This window comes from Drosophila obscura, unplaced genomic scaffold (genome assembly GCF_018151105.1).
Source record: "Drosophila obscura isolate BZ-5 IFL unplaced genomic scaffold, ASM1815110v1 contig_151, whole genome shotgun sequence".
Classification (NCBI taxonomy): Eukaryota; Metazoa; Arthropoda; class Insecta; order Diptera; family Drosophilidae; genus Drosophila; species Drosophila obscura.
Window position 1 is genome coordinate 1,888,449 of NW_024542737.1, and position 16,191 is coordinate 1,904,639.

The following is a 16,191-nucleotide window of genomic DNA, read 5'->3' on the forward strand; positions in this document are numbered from 1 at the left end:
CCTGGTCGTGGTCCTCGAGCAGGACTGTACTGTAGATATGACGTGCATCCAATCATTTTAACGCAAATAAACCACAACAGATGGCGATGCGTGTGCCTCTTGTAAGTTGATGCACGAGTAAGCGCGAGAACTGGCACAGTGCGGAGGGGGCTGTGGCAGAGCGAGCCACGGAGTGACAGACAAGCACACCTTGGGCACATGGCTGCCACATGGCAGCTTATCACAGCAGCAAGGGCGCACGACGCCTGGCCGAATGGGCCGCTCCCTCTCGATGTCTGTCCCTGTAAGATGGTCCTGGTTTATGCTCCTCGCAGCCTGCGGTCACTTGTGGCATGCACCCCTCTCCACCTCTCGGTCTTTGTTTGCGCTGCGGTTGTCCGGCGCCGCCTTCCAATTGGAATTTTTGTCGCATTTACCAAAGTGCAGCAGCAGCAGCGACGGCGACGGCAGCGGCAGCTTGTGGCAAGAGAGCTCTTCTGCTGCTGCTGCTTCTGCTGCTGCTTCTGCTGCTGCTTTTGCTGCAGATAAATCTCATGAAATAATTACACGTGTTACAGTAAATGCTGTTAAATTGCCCCATGCCCCTCCTCCTCCTCCAACACACAGGAGCACTCCCGATGCCGGATGCGAAGGCGAAACCCGGGCCATGTAAATGCATTCATGAATGAGTGGACTCTGCGCTCCATCCGTGGGACTGTGGACAGTGGACTGCATAAATGCCGACGAGTACGAACAGGATCTGCGAGTGTTTCAATTTACACACAGACGAGGTGGGGCAGGGGCACGGTAGCCGCAGGACTTATGCCCAATTGGGAAAATTATTTTGTGCCACTGCGGCAAAAAAAGAGAAGCAGGAGAAAAAAACGAAATGCACAAATATGGTCTGCGGGGGCTAGGGCTGGGACTGGGGCTGGGTTCCGTTTCGGGTTCATAATGGAACAGTTCTCTCTCTGTTTTAAATATAAATTGAATATCAACAGCGTGGTGACTGCGGACAGGCGGCGGCTCATTAGCGGTCAGAGGCCGAGGCGAAAGTGCAGCAAAAGTGAGCTGCGAATTGGCTGCAAGAATGAGCTGCTGCCTACATTTGGGGGCATGCATGCGGGACGCGCTGGACCGTGCAATTGTCTGGCAAGTGTTAATTGCCATTTAGACTGCAGCATCAATTTATGCATATTTATTTCGCTGTTGACAGACGGCCACAGCTTCCTCTTCAACCGCAGAATGTTTGCAGTCAATGGATTCGCGCGGGATTCCCACTCCAGTTTCGGGTTCATTTTTTTCGAGTTTTGGCGCAACGCCGCCGCATCGAAGTAATCACATAAATCACGCAACGCTGCAGAGCGGAGAATCCCCAAAATTCCGAAATCTCGAATCAAGAGCGAGGCTGTAAAAGCGTCGCCGGCGCCCATTATGACTCGCAGATAAAACCCTCCGCCAGATGCATAGAAATAAAAAGCCAGTAACTGTGGCAGAAGCACTCACTGACTGCTTTATTAAGCATAATGCGGCCATAAAGCCATTCGAGCCAATCGAGCCAGTCGATCCGGTCGCGGCAGGGCAGGATGCAGGGCTTCAAAGAGGTGGAGGAGATTGGAAGGCAGAAAGGGCCAGATGAGTACTCCGAGCCCTGAGTACTCGCAGCAAAAGGATTACGCCAAGGTATAGACAGGCAGGCGGTCATGATTGATGGGGCATTGCGGCTAATTCTTGGCGCTGCCTTTGTTTCGCCGCCTGCGGCGTCTCTCAATAAGCTGTAAATCATGCTGCTTCTCCTGCTCCTGCTCCTGCTCCTGCCCCTATTGCGTGCCAAGTCATAAATACTCCCCCGACTGCACTGCCTCCTCTGAAGACTTCTGCTAAAGCGGCATGCAGCTTTTTTAATTAAGGCACAAGGATAGCCGTGGAGCAGCAAAAGGAGCAGCTATCCACGGGGCAAGCCACCAATTAGGAGATACTCTAACTGGGCTACCACTGCTCATCCTGACAGCCACTGCCCCAAAGCTGTGCTGCCCCGCTCAGACTGGGGGCACTATCAACTGCAAAGCGAAGAGAAAGACAAATGGCCAAGGCGCGAAATGTTTGACAACTGCGTTGGACTGCAGGCCGGGGTCATCCATCAAAGCGGCCTGGGGAATGTACACTGTCGAATGGGAGGGGGTAAATTGAAATGGCAGGCATTGCAATTATCGCCTCAGCTGCCCCTCCCGCCTCCAGCCCCAGGGGCTGGCCATTTCCCGCTAGATTAGGCCCGCTGACAATACATAACCGAATTAGCGCCACGGGGTCGCATTTTTATAGGACAATTCCAGGGCCCAGGGCCGTCTTCCGGGCCATCGAGAGTCTGCCTGCCAGTCATGCATCATTCGCGGCTGCAGCCAGTAATTTTTGCAATTTTTTGGGGCGCCCGAGAACTCGAGACTCCACCAAACTAAAACTCCACTCGACGGTTCGACTCCACTCGAGTGGACTGCATCTTTTCGTCATGGAGCTAGATTTATGAACCTCGGGGTCCGGGGCCTCTTCCTGGCAATATTGTAAATCATTTCCAAATTATTTAGTCGCTCTCCATTCATACACATATATATTCATATTTTTGGCGCCTTTCCTGTGTTCCTCTGTTGCTGGGGGCTCTGTTGCGCCGTTGCTTTGTGGAACGGGCCTCGAATGTGGCACGTGATTGCGTTATAAATTACAAGCCATTGGCTGACCCCTTCCCCTGCGCCCCTGCGCCCCTGCGCCACTGCTGATAGTTAATGTGCCGCAAGTGCTCCCAGAGCTACGTCGAAGCGATAGAGGATGAACCCAAATGGAATTTGGAATCACAAGAATCCATTTGATAATTCTTTGACCCACTACTCCAGTACACACATCCATATATGCATATATACCTGCTATATAGTATATACACCCTTCCCTTCAATCCAAACAGTCGAATCAGCTGACAGATGTCGCTTTCGTATCGCCCCTCCCTCCCTGCAGCAAATTAAATGGCAGCTCTGTTGTAGCATGTAATTTAATATTCATTATATGTATGCACAATATATAGTACTGCCATTATGATTGCATGATCTGTCAATCTGCCCAATTGCCAGGCCCCGCCTTCGGCTCGCCCCGCCCCGCAGTAGACCAGCTCAAGGTGCAGGTGGAGAAGAGTTTCGCTTTGGCCTTTCAGGCGATAAAACGAAGCGAAAAGTGCCGCTATCTATTAATATCGCTTTTGGCTTTTCGCTGGCGGTAGAATGGGTAAAACGGGAGAATGAAAAACGCTGAAAACTCCTAACGAACGACACCTGCACGGAGCGAACGAAGTTGCCATGTCCTGCTCCTGCAATGGCCCCCGTGTATGCCCCTGGCGGTGGCGTGTGTCCCGCTTCTTCTTGCTGTTTGCATTGGTTCCCCCTTTCTTTTTGCAATACACTGAATTGGCTGCTGCTTCTGGCCCATCGCTGCCGCTGCCTCTGCCGCTGCCCGTGCTGCCTGTGCTGCTGCTGCTGATGTTGCACGAATGTTGTAAATCAAAAGTAGGCGAGTCACACGAAGGCTCTTCCTCTGGCGGCAGCCGCTGCTGCGCCTATTTGACTGGCAGGCCGAGCGGATAACGCTGGCAATTATCGCGCTTGTGTTGCACGAACGGCGGAAGCGGTAGAGGCGCCACATCATGTTACCATTGCCCCCCTAACCATCCCTATCCACATCCCACCCATATTTGCCGGCATCCTTTTTGCAGTTCTCTGCTTTCTTTTCTGCCTTTTTCTTTGTGCAATCCAATTGGCAGCGAACAAAGCAAAACAAGTTGCACGTTGTTGTGCCTCCTGCTACAAGTCCCCAAAAAATATGGCGAAACGAGTACCATCCTCCCGTGCACCCGTTCCAGCTGCGTCCTCCCAACCCCTCCAACCGGTCATTCAGGCAGTCAGGCAGTCAGGCAGTCAGTCAGTCATTGAAGTCATTTATTGCCACCAAAAGTTTCGCAAGGCTTTTTGTTGCTGCCCCAAACTGTACTTGCTCCCGTGGTGGAGAGATGGAGCTCGTGCTGGGGCTCGGGCTCGGTCCGCTCCGTTCCGTTCCGTGTCCGGGTTGTGTTCACAATTTGTGGACACGCCGACCGCCATTTGATTGTTCCCTTCTCGCCGCCGCTGTTCCTGCCCCGCCGCCGCAGCGTGTTGTCGATTCCTCCGTTAATTCGCCAGGTGGCCCGAAACTGCGCATTGCTTTGATGATTGGGAGACCCCGGCCATCCCCAGCATTTCATGGCTCTCCGGCACACCCATCCCCGGTACACCCCTCACTGGGTCCGACCGGCCGTGATAAGCCACTCGTTTGTTTGCTCAGGAACGGCACGAAAGATGACGTGCCTTGGATTGCCCATAAATGAGTCTGACTAAAGCAAACATGCCAGGAGGGATTGGGCATGGGACGGGCCTACGTCTTCTCGGCCGCCCCACAGCGGAAGGAACGGAAACACAATCCAAGAAGGCAGGAAAAGCTTTTCGCTCTTTTTTGGAACCATGCCGTTAGTCCGTTTCAAACATTTCAACTTTTGTCGAATGACAATTCGAAAGCGAGCTTCTGTCAGAATCCGATAGGCGGCAGCCTCGCGCAAAAAAACACGTTGGCTTTTAATCTAAATTTAAACGTCAAACACATTACAACATACACACACACATTAATTAATTTGTTCGTTTGATTAAAATACAAAATTACTATGCGACCAGCCGATATTATCCGTGTCTTATCGCGTTTTATCGTGTTTTTCGCTGTCAACTTTTACTTACTGTACCGGCGAAAAAACGGCGCCCAAAACCAAAAAGAAGGCCCCAACTGAAAGATGGCAACATTCATGAGGAGCCACAAGGCTCACAGATCCAGGAAGAGGAGAAAGCTGATGAAGGGGAAGAGCCAGAGGAAGAGGAAGAGAAAGAAGTGGTGGAGCGGCAGCAGGCAAGCCGCAAGAGGTATTTTGAAAATTTTAATTTTAAATTTAACGACCATTGTGACCGCAAAAACGATTTCCCAATAATTTTTTCTTGTAATGGACTATATCGATAGGGACGATATTTTTAACTGCGATATATTGTCTGAATTTAGTCGAACCAGTACCATCTTTACTAGAATTCACCATCTCTAAATTATCTGAACTTGCGCGAACATGTTGGATTTTGTTTTTGTTTGTTGATTTTTATATTCCAATACCGTCAGTCTGAGAAATATAAGGTTGCAAATTTCATATAATACAATACCAAAAATTCGAAAAAGCCCCCAGCTGCAGAATGGAATGTGCAATTTGTGCGGAAGCCCCAAGAAAATACAAATGCAACAAGTGTATGGCTCCCTAGTAAGTCAATCCCATCTCTCTCTGTAGCTATGTAGTCTGATCACCCATCTGTCCACAGTTGTTCAGTTAAGTGCTACAAGGTCCACAAGGACTCTGTGGAATGCACGGCAGCTCAGCAAGCAGCGGCTTCGAAGAAAGAAGACTCACAAAAGATTATCGATGAAGAACCCACGCTGCACGCCCCGTTCCCCAGCGATGACACTGTGCCGCCAGAGAAGCTGCAGGAGCTAAGTGAGTCCCTAAACGTATTAGACTACAATTTCCACTAACATTCTCCTTGGCCCAGATACCTGCGAACCACTGCGCCAGCTACTCCGCAATCCGCACCTACGGGATCTTCTCAAACAGATTGATGTTGCACACAACATCCAGTTGGCCATGACAGCGGCCATGCAGGAGCCGCTCTTCCTCGAATTCGCTGACGCTTGCATGCAGATCGTGGAGCCCATGTCCCAAGCCGAGCGCGACGAATACAAACTATGCTCTTAAAATTCGCAGTGAGATCGCTTGTGATAAACTAATAAGTCTTTATTTAAATGTATATTAATACGTCGGTATATTTGTGGATAAGTTTGGCTATAAACATGACACATGCCATGAAGGCATGGACACGAGATCTATGTAGATACAGTCCAGAGGGATGTACTTAGATTAGACCTATCTATATTGCAATTAGTTTTAAATCAGTTGGGCAATTGTTGGCCAAGTTAAAGCTTTCTTTGTTCCTTGAATATTGTGCGCTACAGCTCAGTGCGCTCGTGCTCGTTCCGATTGACTAGGCTGGAAATGTACACACTCAAATGCTTGGGCAGGGGGACCCAGTCCAGCTCATTGGCGAGGGCAAAGTAGCGCCAGCGCAGTATTTGGGCCACCTCCTTGGGCTGTCGGGAGCGGGTGAAGACGCCCTTCTTATTGCCCCCCACGCGGGTGACGGCTGAAAGTGAAATGGGAAATCATAAGAGATCTTGATATTCTTTGGAATAGGCTCCTATGGCACACACTTTGGGCCGTCTTGAAGTCGGCAAAATTCCACACAAATTCCCCGATGAACCAGTTTTGTTTTCGCAGCTTGTCAAATGCCTTAAAGTGCTGGGAGAAGAGTGCCACCTGATAGTCCTCGGACCAGATGTAGGCTGGGAGCTGTAAACGATCAATCAGAGCATATCCAAATCGTTGTAGAGCAATTTTCTTACTGAGTGCAGGCCCTCCATGGTATCAGCGCCGTACTCGAAGAGGATCACGGGCTTCCCGAAGTTCTGGTGCCAGCGCTGCGCCTCCTCTGTCAGCAGATTGACGATCATGTCCGTGCGTCCAGAGTTCTGGTACCATGCGTTGTATCGGTTGAAGCCGACGATGTCGAGCAATGCGGCCAGGTGGCACTGTTTGGGCGGATCGGGGCTGGCATTGATGGCTGCCGTTAGAGGCCGCCCCTGGGCTATGCTCCTCGTGTAATTTACCAGGGCCCTGTGTGGACAGATAGCGATTAGCCCTGCGCTACAAAGGCGATGCAACTCACTGAAAGTAGCTGAGGGCCCCCATCTTGAAGGAGCGCGGCTCGTTGGCCACCGACCAGGCGATGACACTAGCGTGGTTGCGATCCCTGTGGATGAGCTGCTCCAGCGCAGTCATGTGGTTGCTCAGCAGTTCTGGCTCAAAGATGTCTATGTTGACAGCGGAACATTCGTCGACAATCATGATTCCGTGCTCGTCCGCGAACTGCATTGACTCTTCAGAGTACGGGTAGTGCGAGGTGCGGTACGCGTTGGCCCCGATCCACTTTATCAAGTTAAAGTCGCGGGCGAGAAGTGCATTGTCCAGGCCCTTGCCCCGAATCTGCAAAATGGGAATTCGAATGAGCGGATAGATGCACATAGGCTAACGTCTGACTCACATCGGAATCCTCGTGCCGGCCAAATCCTCGAAGGTAGAGAGGTTTCCCATTTAGGAGCAGGCTCGTGTTCGTCCAGCTAAGGGTGCGGATACCCACGGGCAGTCTGTAGGCATCTAGGAGCTCTTCCCCATCATCGCCCTCGTAGCTGGACATGAATAGTTCGAACTCCAGGCTGTAGAGATGTCCTGGTTCCGGGTGCATCAAGTACGGCCACCACGGTTTCGCACCCGGTACCAGGAGAGTTCCATTGTAGAGAGCGCGGTTGACCTGCTGAGCCGCTACGACTCCATCCCTGTCCCGCAGCTGAACGAGAACATGCGTTGGCTGCATTGTGGAATCTTCCGTGGCGCCATGTAACCAGATGCGGTAGTCAATGCGTCCCACTTGATCGGAGGATAGCTGCGTGCTGATCGCGATATCGCTAATGTGGACGAGTGGCGTGGTGTAAAGCTGGACGGAGCGGTGGATACCAGCGTAGTTAAAGAAGTCGAAGGTGTAGCTCTGGATAGGTGTCTGGCCGTTGTCCGTATTGACGGTGGTTACCTGCCCCTGTGGAACGCTGCGATTGGTCAGGCGGTTGTCGCACATGACCGTGATCCGGTTCTCGCCGCCAAAGTTCAGAAGGTTGCTGATCTCCGCCTCAAAGGGCAGATGCCCGATGCTGTGGCGCATGGCATTGCGCCCGTTGATCCACACGACCGCCGCATAGTGGACGCTGCCGAAACGCAGCCAGGTGCGTCGATTTTCCGTCCAGTCGCGGGGCACGAAGAAGGTTCGCTCGTACCAGACGGTGCCGACGTGGTCGCGCAGGTTGTCCGTGGTTATGTCGTTGTAGGAGGCCGGGACTGGCATCGGAATGATCTCCAGGCCAGTCTTCTGCAGACTGTCCTCGTACCACTTCTCTCGAACACCCTGGAGAGGGTCACTCGGTTGGCTCATAAGCAGGCGCCACATCCCGTCCAGGCTGCGCACATCCCGCGTCTCCGATTCGCGTGGATACAGCAGTCCTGTAGTTGGGACTGGCGTAGTCCAATTGTCGTGCAAAAACACTGTGTGCTGCTCCGTTTTATCGTGTTTGTTGTTTTCTCCGTGGCCAGCGACCACCAGGCGAAGGACAAGGCTCGATAGGAGCCACATCCATGAGCAAGCTCCAGCTCGCATTTTGAAATTTTATTCAGCTGGCAGCTGCAAAAACTGCCTTTGTTTCAATTTATAATCGCAAATACTCTTCCGGTACTCTTTCCCACCCCCGCCCACAATTGTTTATTTTGATAAGACCGTACCAACCACCAACCACCAACCATATGGCAAAGCCGGCTAGGGGTGACATAGGTTTCCATCGATAGTGAGCAACCGATAGCTGTTAATAAATAATGCACTTTATTTAAAATTTAGTTTAGCTTATCAGTACATATAAAAAATACAATGCACTAAAGCTATACATTTAGGATTGTACAGGGCAATGTAACGGAATGGAAAATGCAACTATGGCGATGGCAGATCAAGGATCACACGCATAAAGACATATTTACAGTAGCCATGTGTCCGAATACTACGTATTCTCCACCTTGCCCATGTCGGCGATGTAGGTGAAAAGGTCTTCCGGGAAGCTGGAATCGTCCAGCTCCCGGGCAAGGGCAAAGTATCGCTTCCGCAGCAGGTGAGCCGAAGCTTTCGGTTGTCGGGCACGCGTGAAGACTCCCTTCTTGTTGCCTCCTACGCGGGTGTAGCCTGAACGGATATATAAAGAGCTTTAATCATAATGCAGTATGGAGGAGGACACGATGACACCTACTCTGGGCCGTTTTGAAGTCGGCAAAATTCCACACAAACTCTCCGATGAACCAGCCCTTCTTCCGCAGGATATCGAAGGCCTTGAAGTGGCGCGCGAAGACCTCCGATTGAAACTCCTCTGACCATACGTAAGCCGGGAGCTGCAGGAGGAACAGGGAAATGAAGAGAAAGAGTGCCAGGGGACATTCCTCACAACCATACCAGGTGCAGTCCTTCCAGTGTATCGGCTCCGTACTCGGCCATGATTACGGGTTTGTTGTACTGTTTGTTCCATGCGACGGCCTCCTCAACCACCTTCTTTGTGACCATGTCCAGTCGACCTGTGTTGGAGTACCACGCATTGTAGCGATTGAAGCTAATGATGTCCAAAAAGCGGCCCTGCAAAGGAATGATACGGTTAAACGGAACTAGCAAGACTCCGGAGAGCCTTATACATACCGCCTTGTCATCGGTCCATGGAGTGGCAATGGCTGCCGTGATTGGCCGTGTCTTGTCGAGGGACCGCGTAAGGTTAGCCACAAGTCTGTGAAGAAATGCTATTAAAAAAAACAGGCGGAGAGCACCCAGTAATTCACCCACTGGAAATACGAATCCGCATTCATTTCACGGGTGCGAGGCTCATTAGCTATAGACCACATGACCACGCTGGGATGGTTGCGATCTCGGTGGATTAGCTGCTCCACCGACGACTTGTGTTTGCCCAGCAACTCCTGGTTGTAGTTTCTGAAAGGGGAGAGAATTCACAATTAATTAATTAATTCTGCACCTGCAGAGAAATCCACAGCAGACTCACTCCGCGTCGACGCTGGGACACTCGTCAACAATCATGATCCCGTGCTCGTCCGCAAACTGCATCGACTCCTCAGAATAGGGATAGTGCGAGGTGCGGTACGCGTTGGCCCCGATCCACTTCAGCAGGTTGAAGTCCCGCACCATAAGGGCATTGTCCAGGCCCTTGCCTCGCACATCGGCATCCTCGTGGCGGCCGAAGCCGCGGAAGTAGACGGGCCTGCCGTTGATCTGGAATGTGGCGTTGCTCCAGCTTAGGGTGCGCACGCCCACCTTCAGGCGGTAGACGTCGAGTAGCTCATCGTTGGAGGCGTGTAGCTTCACCTCCAGCTGGTAGAGATATCCTGGTTCCGGGTGCATCAGGTACGGCCACCAGGGGTTCACATTGTCCACCTGCAGATTCCCACTTAGCTGTGCATCCGAAGTGCCATTGGCCACCAACTTGCCCTCCCGGTCGTACAGTTGGGCTCGCACGTACAGGGCATTGTCTGCTTCGTTGACGGCGCTTCCATTAAATTTGACGCTGTAGAGGACCTCTCCCCCTAGGAAGCGAATTAAGTCGAGGTAAGGAGTGGCTGACAGGAGCATTTCCACTTTAGCTTACCGACATTGTCCTTCGACAGATTCGTAGTTACCACTACCTCCTCTATGAACGTCTTGGGCGTGGTGTACAGGTGGACCGAACGATGGATTCCGGCATAGTTGAAAAAGTCGAACGTGTAGCTCTGGACTATCGTCATGCCGTCGTCGTTTGGTAGCTCGGTGATCCTACCCTGTGGCACAGTAGTCTGTATTAAAGCGTTGTCGCACATCACCGTGATGCGGTTCTCTGCGCCGTATTTCAGCAGATGCGTGACCTCCGCCTCGAACGGCAAGTGCCCGATCTCGTGCTTGACCACCTTCTGGCCGTTCACCCACTGCAAGAAAGAGACATCTTTTAGGTGACTTGTTGATGTTGATTACCCGATCTGGTGCTTACCACATACGCCTCGTAGTGGACGCTGCCGAACCTCAGCCAGACCCGCTGATCCACGGCCCAGGAGCGTGGGGCAAAGAACTTGCGGTCGTACCACACAGTGCCCACGTGGTCGCGCAGATTGTCGGTGGTTATATCATTGTAGGAGGCGGGCACGGGCATCGGTATGGTGGGTCTGCTCTTGCTCAGGTCCTTGCTGTACCACTCTTCCCGCACACCCTGCGTTGGGTTCGCCTGGTCGGAGCGCACAAAGTTCCAGATTCCGTCCAGCGAACGCACCTCCCTCGTCTCGGACTCCCGGGGATAAAGCATTCCACGCGACTGCGGCACTTCCTTGTTGATCAGAATCAGAGCTATGGAGAAGTGCAGCAAATACAGTCCAGAGACGAACGAGAATAACCAGAGAGCTGCAAAGACAAGCAAATGCAATACTCAGAGAGGAGTAGGTACGTATGGTATGTGAGAGAGCGCTGGGAGAATATTTTTTATAGATAAATTGATAAAAGCGGCTATCAGTAGTTTCCACTTGTTGATAAGCCGGAATACATGACTGAAATCGTTGGGCACGAGGTCGGCGGAGGGAGAACGTTTCAGAATTATTTTAGGGTCAAAGATGTCCAATGTCAATCTCAGTTGTAACGGTATCCATACTCACGTTGAAACGATTTGTTATTGTTATTTCTCAAAGTCGGTGTGCGAAACGGAACGGAACGATACACAGCGCATCAAAAGGAAACGGAAATGAAATTGTATATTCTACATTATTGTGGGTTAACATTTGCATGCAACAATGCAACAGACAAAAACGATCAGGACAAAAGGTGGAACAAATGCCAAACAATGCCAAGGCAAGAGCGCCAGAGAGTACGAGAGAGATGTGAAGCACCTGGCCAAAACAGCTGTTACTAAAATCATTCTCGCGCTCTCTCTCGCCCTCGCTGATGTGTGTGTCATCAGGCAGATAGATGAGAGCGAGCGATTCTGTTTAGATTCGGTTTTGTTTCGATTCATTAATGTTAATTTAATGAACGCATTGCTTTGCACTTTGTTTTGCTAATAAAACACGTTTGGCATCGCGACACAACGAATATCGAGGCACCAACATTTCAGAAATCTCCACAAGCCCATAATATTTATGGGACGGAGCGCGGCAAGCTGAACTTTGCCTCTCTCACGTTCGGCCGTCGGAGGCACACTGTGCAGCACTTCCTCTATTTATATTTATCTACCCTATCGCTAGAGTGCACGTTCGCTGGTCAGATTAGACGTTGGGCCTCTTACCCATTTGAATTGATATCTTCCACAATAGGGTCGGCGTTATTCCCAACATTGGAGAAGGATGTGAATGTCTCAAGGGATTTTGACAGCATTTGCATGGATTCCTGTGCTGTAAATGCAACGGTCGATAACGGTTGGGATTGGCTTACACATTTCGGACTCCGGGTGCGACTCCCTCTGCTTTGCGGCCTCAACTGACTGAGAGTGCACTTGTTGCGGCTGCCCGCTTTTAAAGCGGCCTGGTTCTGGTTTTGGGTTCTAGTTCTGGCTCTGGCTCTGGCCGTGGCTCCGACTTCAGTGGGTGCAGCGGGGGAGTGCGAGTTCCCAATTTAAATGCCAAAAGGCACAGCAGGCGTACCGTTACGCGCGATATTTGCATAACGACGGGTGGGGGGTATCAAAGTCAGCCAGAATGTGGCGAGCTTACCCCAAATTTCATATTTGCGACACTTGAGGCGGATCTTGAGATACATGATGGCCACAGGGCACAGGCACAGGCGACTGACTGGACTGCTGCTGCTGCTGATGCGCCGATGGGCCAGTGGCTACTGAATGGGAATTATCGGCAGTTGTCTGCCGGTGACGGTGACCCGGGCCTGAACCAGACAGGGAGCACCGTGCGCCAGTTTTATGCGGATCTGTGGCAGCCCGTCCGCGTCCGTCCGAGCGGATGTCATTAGGCAAGGTAATTGTGGACTGTGCTGCCCGGCTCTGTTTCAGTTTCTCTTTGGGGCACACAAAGGTCGTCTCGGCCTGCGTCTTTGCCGGCTGTGGATGTTGGGGGTTTGGGCGCATGGGCGGAAGCTCCAGCTTAGAACACGCACGCACCGCCAAAGCACCGCTAAAGCCAAAGCCAACGGGCCTCAGTGCAATGAATGTGCCCCTAATTAAGCCCTGCCCCAACCCCAACCGCCCAGCCGATAAACTACTGCGTCCCAAATCCAGAAGCCACTGTGCTGCCTCATTTGGGGTCAACGGCTAGAAAACGAGTGAAAGCAACTCCTAGGGTGCCATTGCTAGAAGCTATGGTGGGAGGGTGGAAGGGCACCTCAAGGAGCAGTAGCAGGGGCGGAGTTAATTTTCAATTAAGTGTTTCTGTCGTGGACATGGACTGGAGATTAATTAGTCTTAATTGGGAGCGAAATGTGGAACTTCTTGCTCCAAATAGAAACTCTCAATTTATTCACCCTGAAGCCCCTTTTTTTTCTAATCTATGGCAAATCCCATTTCATCGATGCGTAAACACAGGGGCTCCTTGTACTGGGAATCACATTGAATTGGGTGGTTGCTCGGGCTCATTAATCATCTTACTGTTTGTACACCCCGATGCCAGAAAGGCTATCACATCTCTGACCTCCTCTTTCTTAGAAATACAATAAAGTGGGAACTTTATCAGCCCCACGTTTCCGCCTAGGATCCGATCACTTATCTCTTCTGTAGACTCCAACGGAACTAGGGTTAGGGTATCAAGGCAGGAGTGTGCTAATGAGCACATTTTCCTTCATGCTGCTTTCACTTTCAAGGCCCGGCCGCACCCGCACCCACCCCAGAGCAGATGCAGCTGACCCAGCCCCAGCCCCAGCCCCAACCCAAGCGAAAGAATCAATGAAAGAGCGCACAAGAAAGTGAAAATGTCAGCCAAAGTAAATGGCTGCAAATATTAATGGAATAGTTTACCCATTTTCAGTCAGCTGGTCGGATCAGGATCGTGATGTGCTGCTGCAAAGTGTTTTCTCTGGGGCTATGTATATGGACGCAGGAGTTTTGTGCACTTAGGAACACTTTCCGCTAAGATCAAACTCGACTTTTTAGACGCTTTTAGTCATCTCGCTGCTATTAATAATAGGCTGAAGCGTTCTGCATGTAATTAATTTAACACGGAGACTAGCACAGAGCCACCAAAGCAAGTCACGAAACGAAGCCCGCCACACTCGCGCCACAGCAGAAACGACAACGCGATGGAGACGACTGCAACAACCCCAGCGGTCGCTCGCTAGCCAACTGAGCTCTCTGCTGAGGGGAGCTACTTGAATGTGCTGCACTGTTGATCTTTGGGCAGGACGGGCTATTTGAGTCTGCTGAACAGTGGGTGTTAATTAACTTTCTAAAGTTTCTATTTACCGTGCAACAGCTGTGCTTCCACTGTGCAATGGTACATTTGAATTTCGATGATTGCGGCTGTTTCACGGCGTTGCAGCCCTGGTAAAAAAAGTAAACAAATATCAGCTGCTCAATTTTCTGTCCTAGACCCTGGGAACTTATCGAAATTCGAACATGTAGATTCATGACGTGATGCGAAAGCAAGCCAACCATTGCAAATGTTTGTGTGTTCACCAAAACAAAAAAATATGACTGTGTGTTTTTAAATTTCAACCTCCCAAAACCGGACGGTTTCATGAAGACAAAACAGAAATATATATATATTTTTTTATATAAATATATATACTGTATGGTTAGTGGTGAATTGTCAAATGATAAAGGCTGAAAGGGCTAACTAGCTAAAATCGAGGAATATTGTCGTGTTCGTTAGTATATTTACGGTATATTTTGATAATGACATGGTATATTTCGGTATATTTCTAAAGTTATGCGGTATTTTTTATTGATAACGCGGTCACACTTAGCTGAACTCCAATTAAATTTTTTGTTGTTGTTTAATAGGCTGTTTACATTGGGACTGCGTCATGCTTCTTTGCGTCTTGGCGAAGACGCAGTTTTTTTTACATAGGTTAAGCATAGGGCCCTAGTGGTGGCAAAAAGTTGCGTCGATCCCTGATTCATGTGCGTCTATTCGATATATTCGATTGCTTTTGCGCTTAACTGCACATTTTTGCACTTTTCTGCCTATCAGCGCAACTATCACCTCTAAGAACAACAAAAACTTGTAGTTAAAAAGTCCCATTTTCATTTGTCCGCTAGAGCTGTGAAACGATTGATAGTTGAGCCATCGATAGCTTTGAATGTTTTGAAAAAAACAATCGATACTATCATGATAGTATCGGGCTCAGAAAATTATTAATTATTAATTTTTTTTTTGTTATTTACTGGTTACTGGTTCTCGGTTTCTGAGGTCACTCGACAAAACAAATCAAGTTATTTTTCCAAATATTAAGACACATTTCAAATTGACCGCCAAACTCAATTTAGCGCACCAAAAATACTGACATTTTTCGCTCTCAATTCGTGGAGAGTTTGCTAAATTTGCTCTCAATTCGTGGAGAGTGCTCTCTTTTCAGTGGAGAATAGAGTGTTTTTGTGGAGACTTTCCCCTCATTTTCGTGGTGTGGCAGCATGCTGCTGAAATTTTTCCCATACAAAATCAAATGTATCTTACGGGAACGCGTATGGAATAAAGATTCATTGTTGCGTCATTCCATACGCGTTCCCGTATGATACATTTGATTTGTATGGGAAAAATTTTCAGCAGCATGGGGAAATGGAGTAGCAGCAATGCTGTGCAACTTTAGCACGGAATGAGCAACAATCTGCATACCTTGGGAAAATGGATATTATGGACTTGAGATATTGTTTGTAATTTCAGGCTCCAAGTAATGCAGAAACTACTCAGTCTCTTATTAAAAGACATCAACGAAATTGTGTAGCTCATGGGTACCAATAATAGGTATCAGAACCGGGATAAATGTATATATAAAACACAAAACATATGCATAGGTAGGTAAAAAATAACTCAATCTTACGAAAATGCAATATTAATGTTTCAAAGCAGCCTGAAACAACAAATTTAACATCAATTAAAGGAAATAAGGTATACCAAATCCCATACGCATAGAAGAAACTTGGTTGACCAGCAACAATGACGTTACATTTAGTCAACATTTAAGTTTTATGCTTTGGCTGTTTTTGTTTGAACCTTAATATGTAAATAATCCAATAAAAAACTGTTCTGAAAACTAACCAATCTTGTACTCAATTTATGGATGAATTGGATAAAACTATTTTTTTTGGGCTGAAAGGGCTAACTAGTTAGTAATATTAAACGGAATTTTAAAATCGAGGAATATTGTCGTGTTCGTTAGTATATTTACGGTATATTTTGATAATGACATGGTATATTTCGGTATATTTCTAAGGTTATGCGGTATCATTGATAAATCCTCGGTCACA

The 16,191-nt window shown here is 49.4% G+C and overlaps 3 protein-coding genes across 6 annotated transcripts; 1 reads left to right on the forward strand and 2 right to left on the reverse strand.

Moving 5' to 3' along the window:
- Positions 1–4,624: 4,624 nt before the first annotated feature.
- LOC111078197 (zinc finger HIT domain-containing protein 3) lies at positions 4,625–5,952 on the forward strand. Its single transcript, XM_022372760.2, has 4 exons — positions 4,625–4,958; positions 5,053–5,338; positions 5,397–5,569; positions 5,625–5,952. Exons 2-4 carry the CDS (start codon positions 5,274–5,276, stop codon positions 5,825–5,827), a joined length of 441 nt encoding a protein of 146 aa, XP_022228452.1. The 5' UTR covers positions 4,625–4,958; positions 5,053–5,273; the 3' UTR covers positions 5,828–5,952.
- LOC111078196 (beta-glucuronidase) lies at positions 5,880–8,500 on the reverse strand. The gene is made up of 5 exons (XM_041591798.1): positions 7,230–8,500; positions 6,855–7,171; positions 6,532–6,802; positions 6,340–6,478; positions 5,880–6,272 (listed from the first exon to the last, which is right to left on the reverse strand). The coding sequence occupies exons 1-5, from the start codon at positions 8,388–8,390 to the stop codon at positions 6,079–6,081; spliced, it is 2,082 nt and encodes a 693-aa protein (XP_041447732.1). The 5' UTR covers positions 8,391–8,500; the 3' UTR covers positions 5,880–6,078.
- An 86-nt stretch (positions 8,501–8,586) lies between these two features.
- LOC111078195 (beta-glucuronidase) lies at positions 8,587–14,032 on the reverse strand. Of its 4 annotated transcripts, none has more exons than XM_022372755.2 (9): positions 13,744–14,032; positions 10,792–11,195; positions 10,417–10,729; positions 9,817–10,354; positions 9,603–9,746; positions 9,462–9,546; positions 9,225–9,401; positions 9,025–9,163; positions 8,587–8,960 (listed from the first exon to the last, which is right to left on the reverse strand). In XM_022372755.2, exons 1-9 carry the CDS (start codon positions 13,745–13,747, stop codon positions 8,782–8,784), a joined length of 1,983 nt encoding a protein of 660 aa, XP_022228447.2. In that variant the 5' UTR covers positions 13,748–14,032; the 3' UTR covers positions 8,587–8,781. The 4 variants fall into 4 exon arrangements, with proteins under 4 accessions (XP_022228447.2, XP_022228448.2, XP_022228446.2 ...); XM_022372756.2 differs by lacking the exon at positions 13,744–14,032 and adding an exon at positions 12,216–12,251; XM_022372754.2 differs by lacking the exon at positions 13,744–14,032 and adding an exon at positions 12,070–12,148.
- Between the last annotated feature and the right edge of the window lie 2,159 nt (positions 14,033–16,191).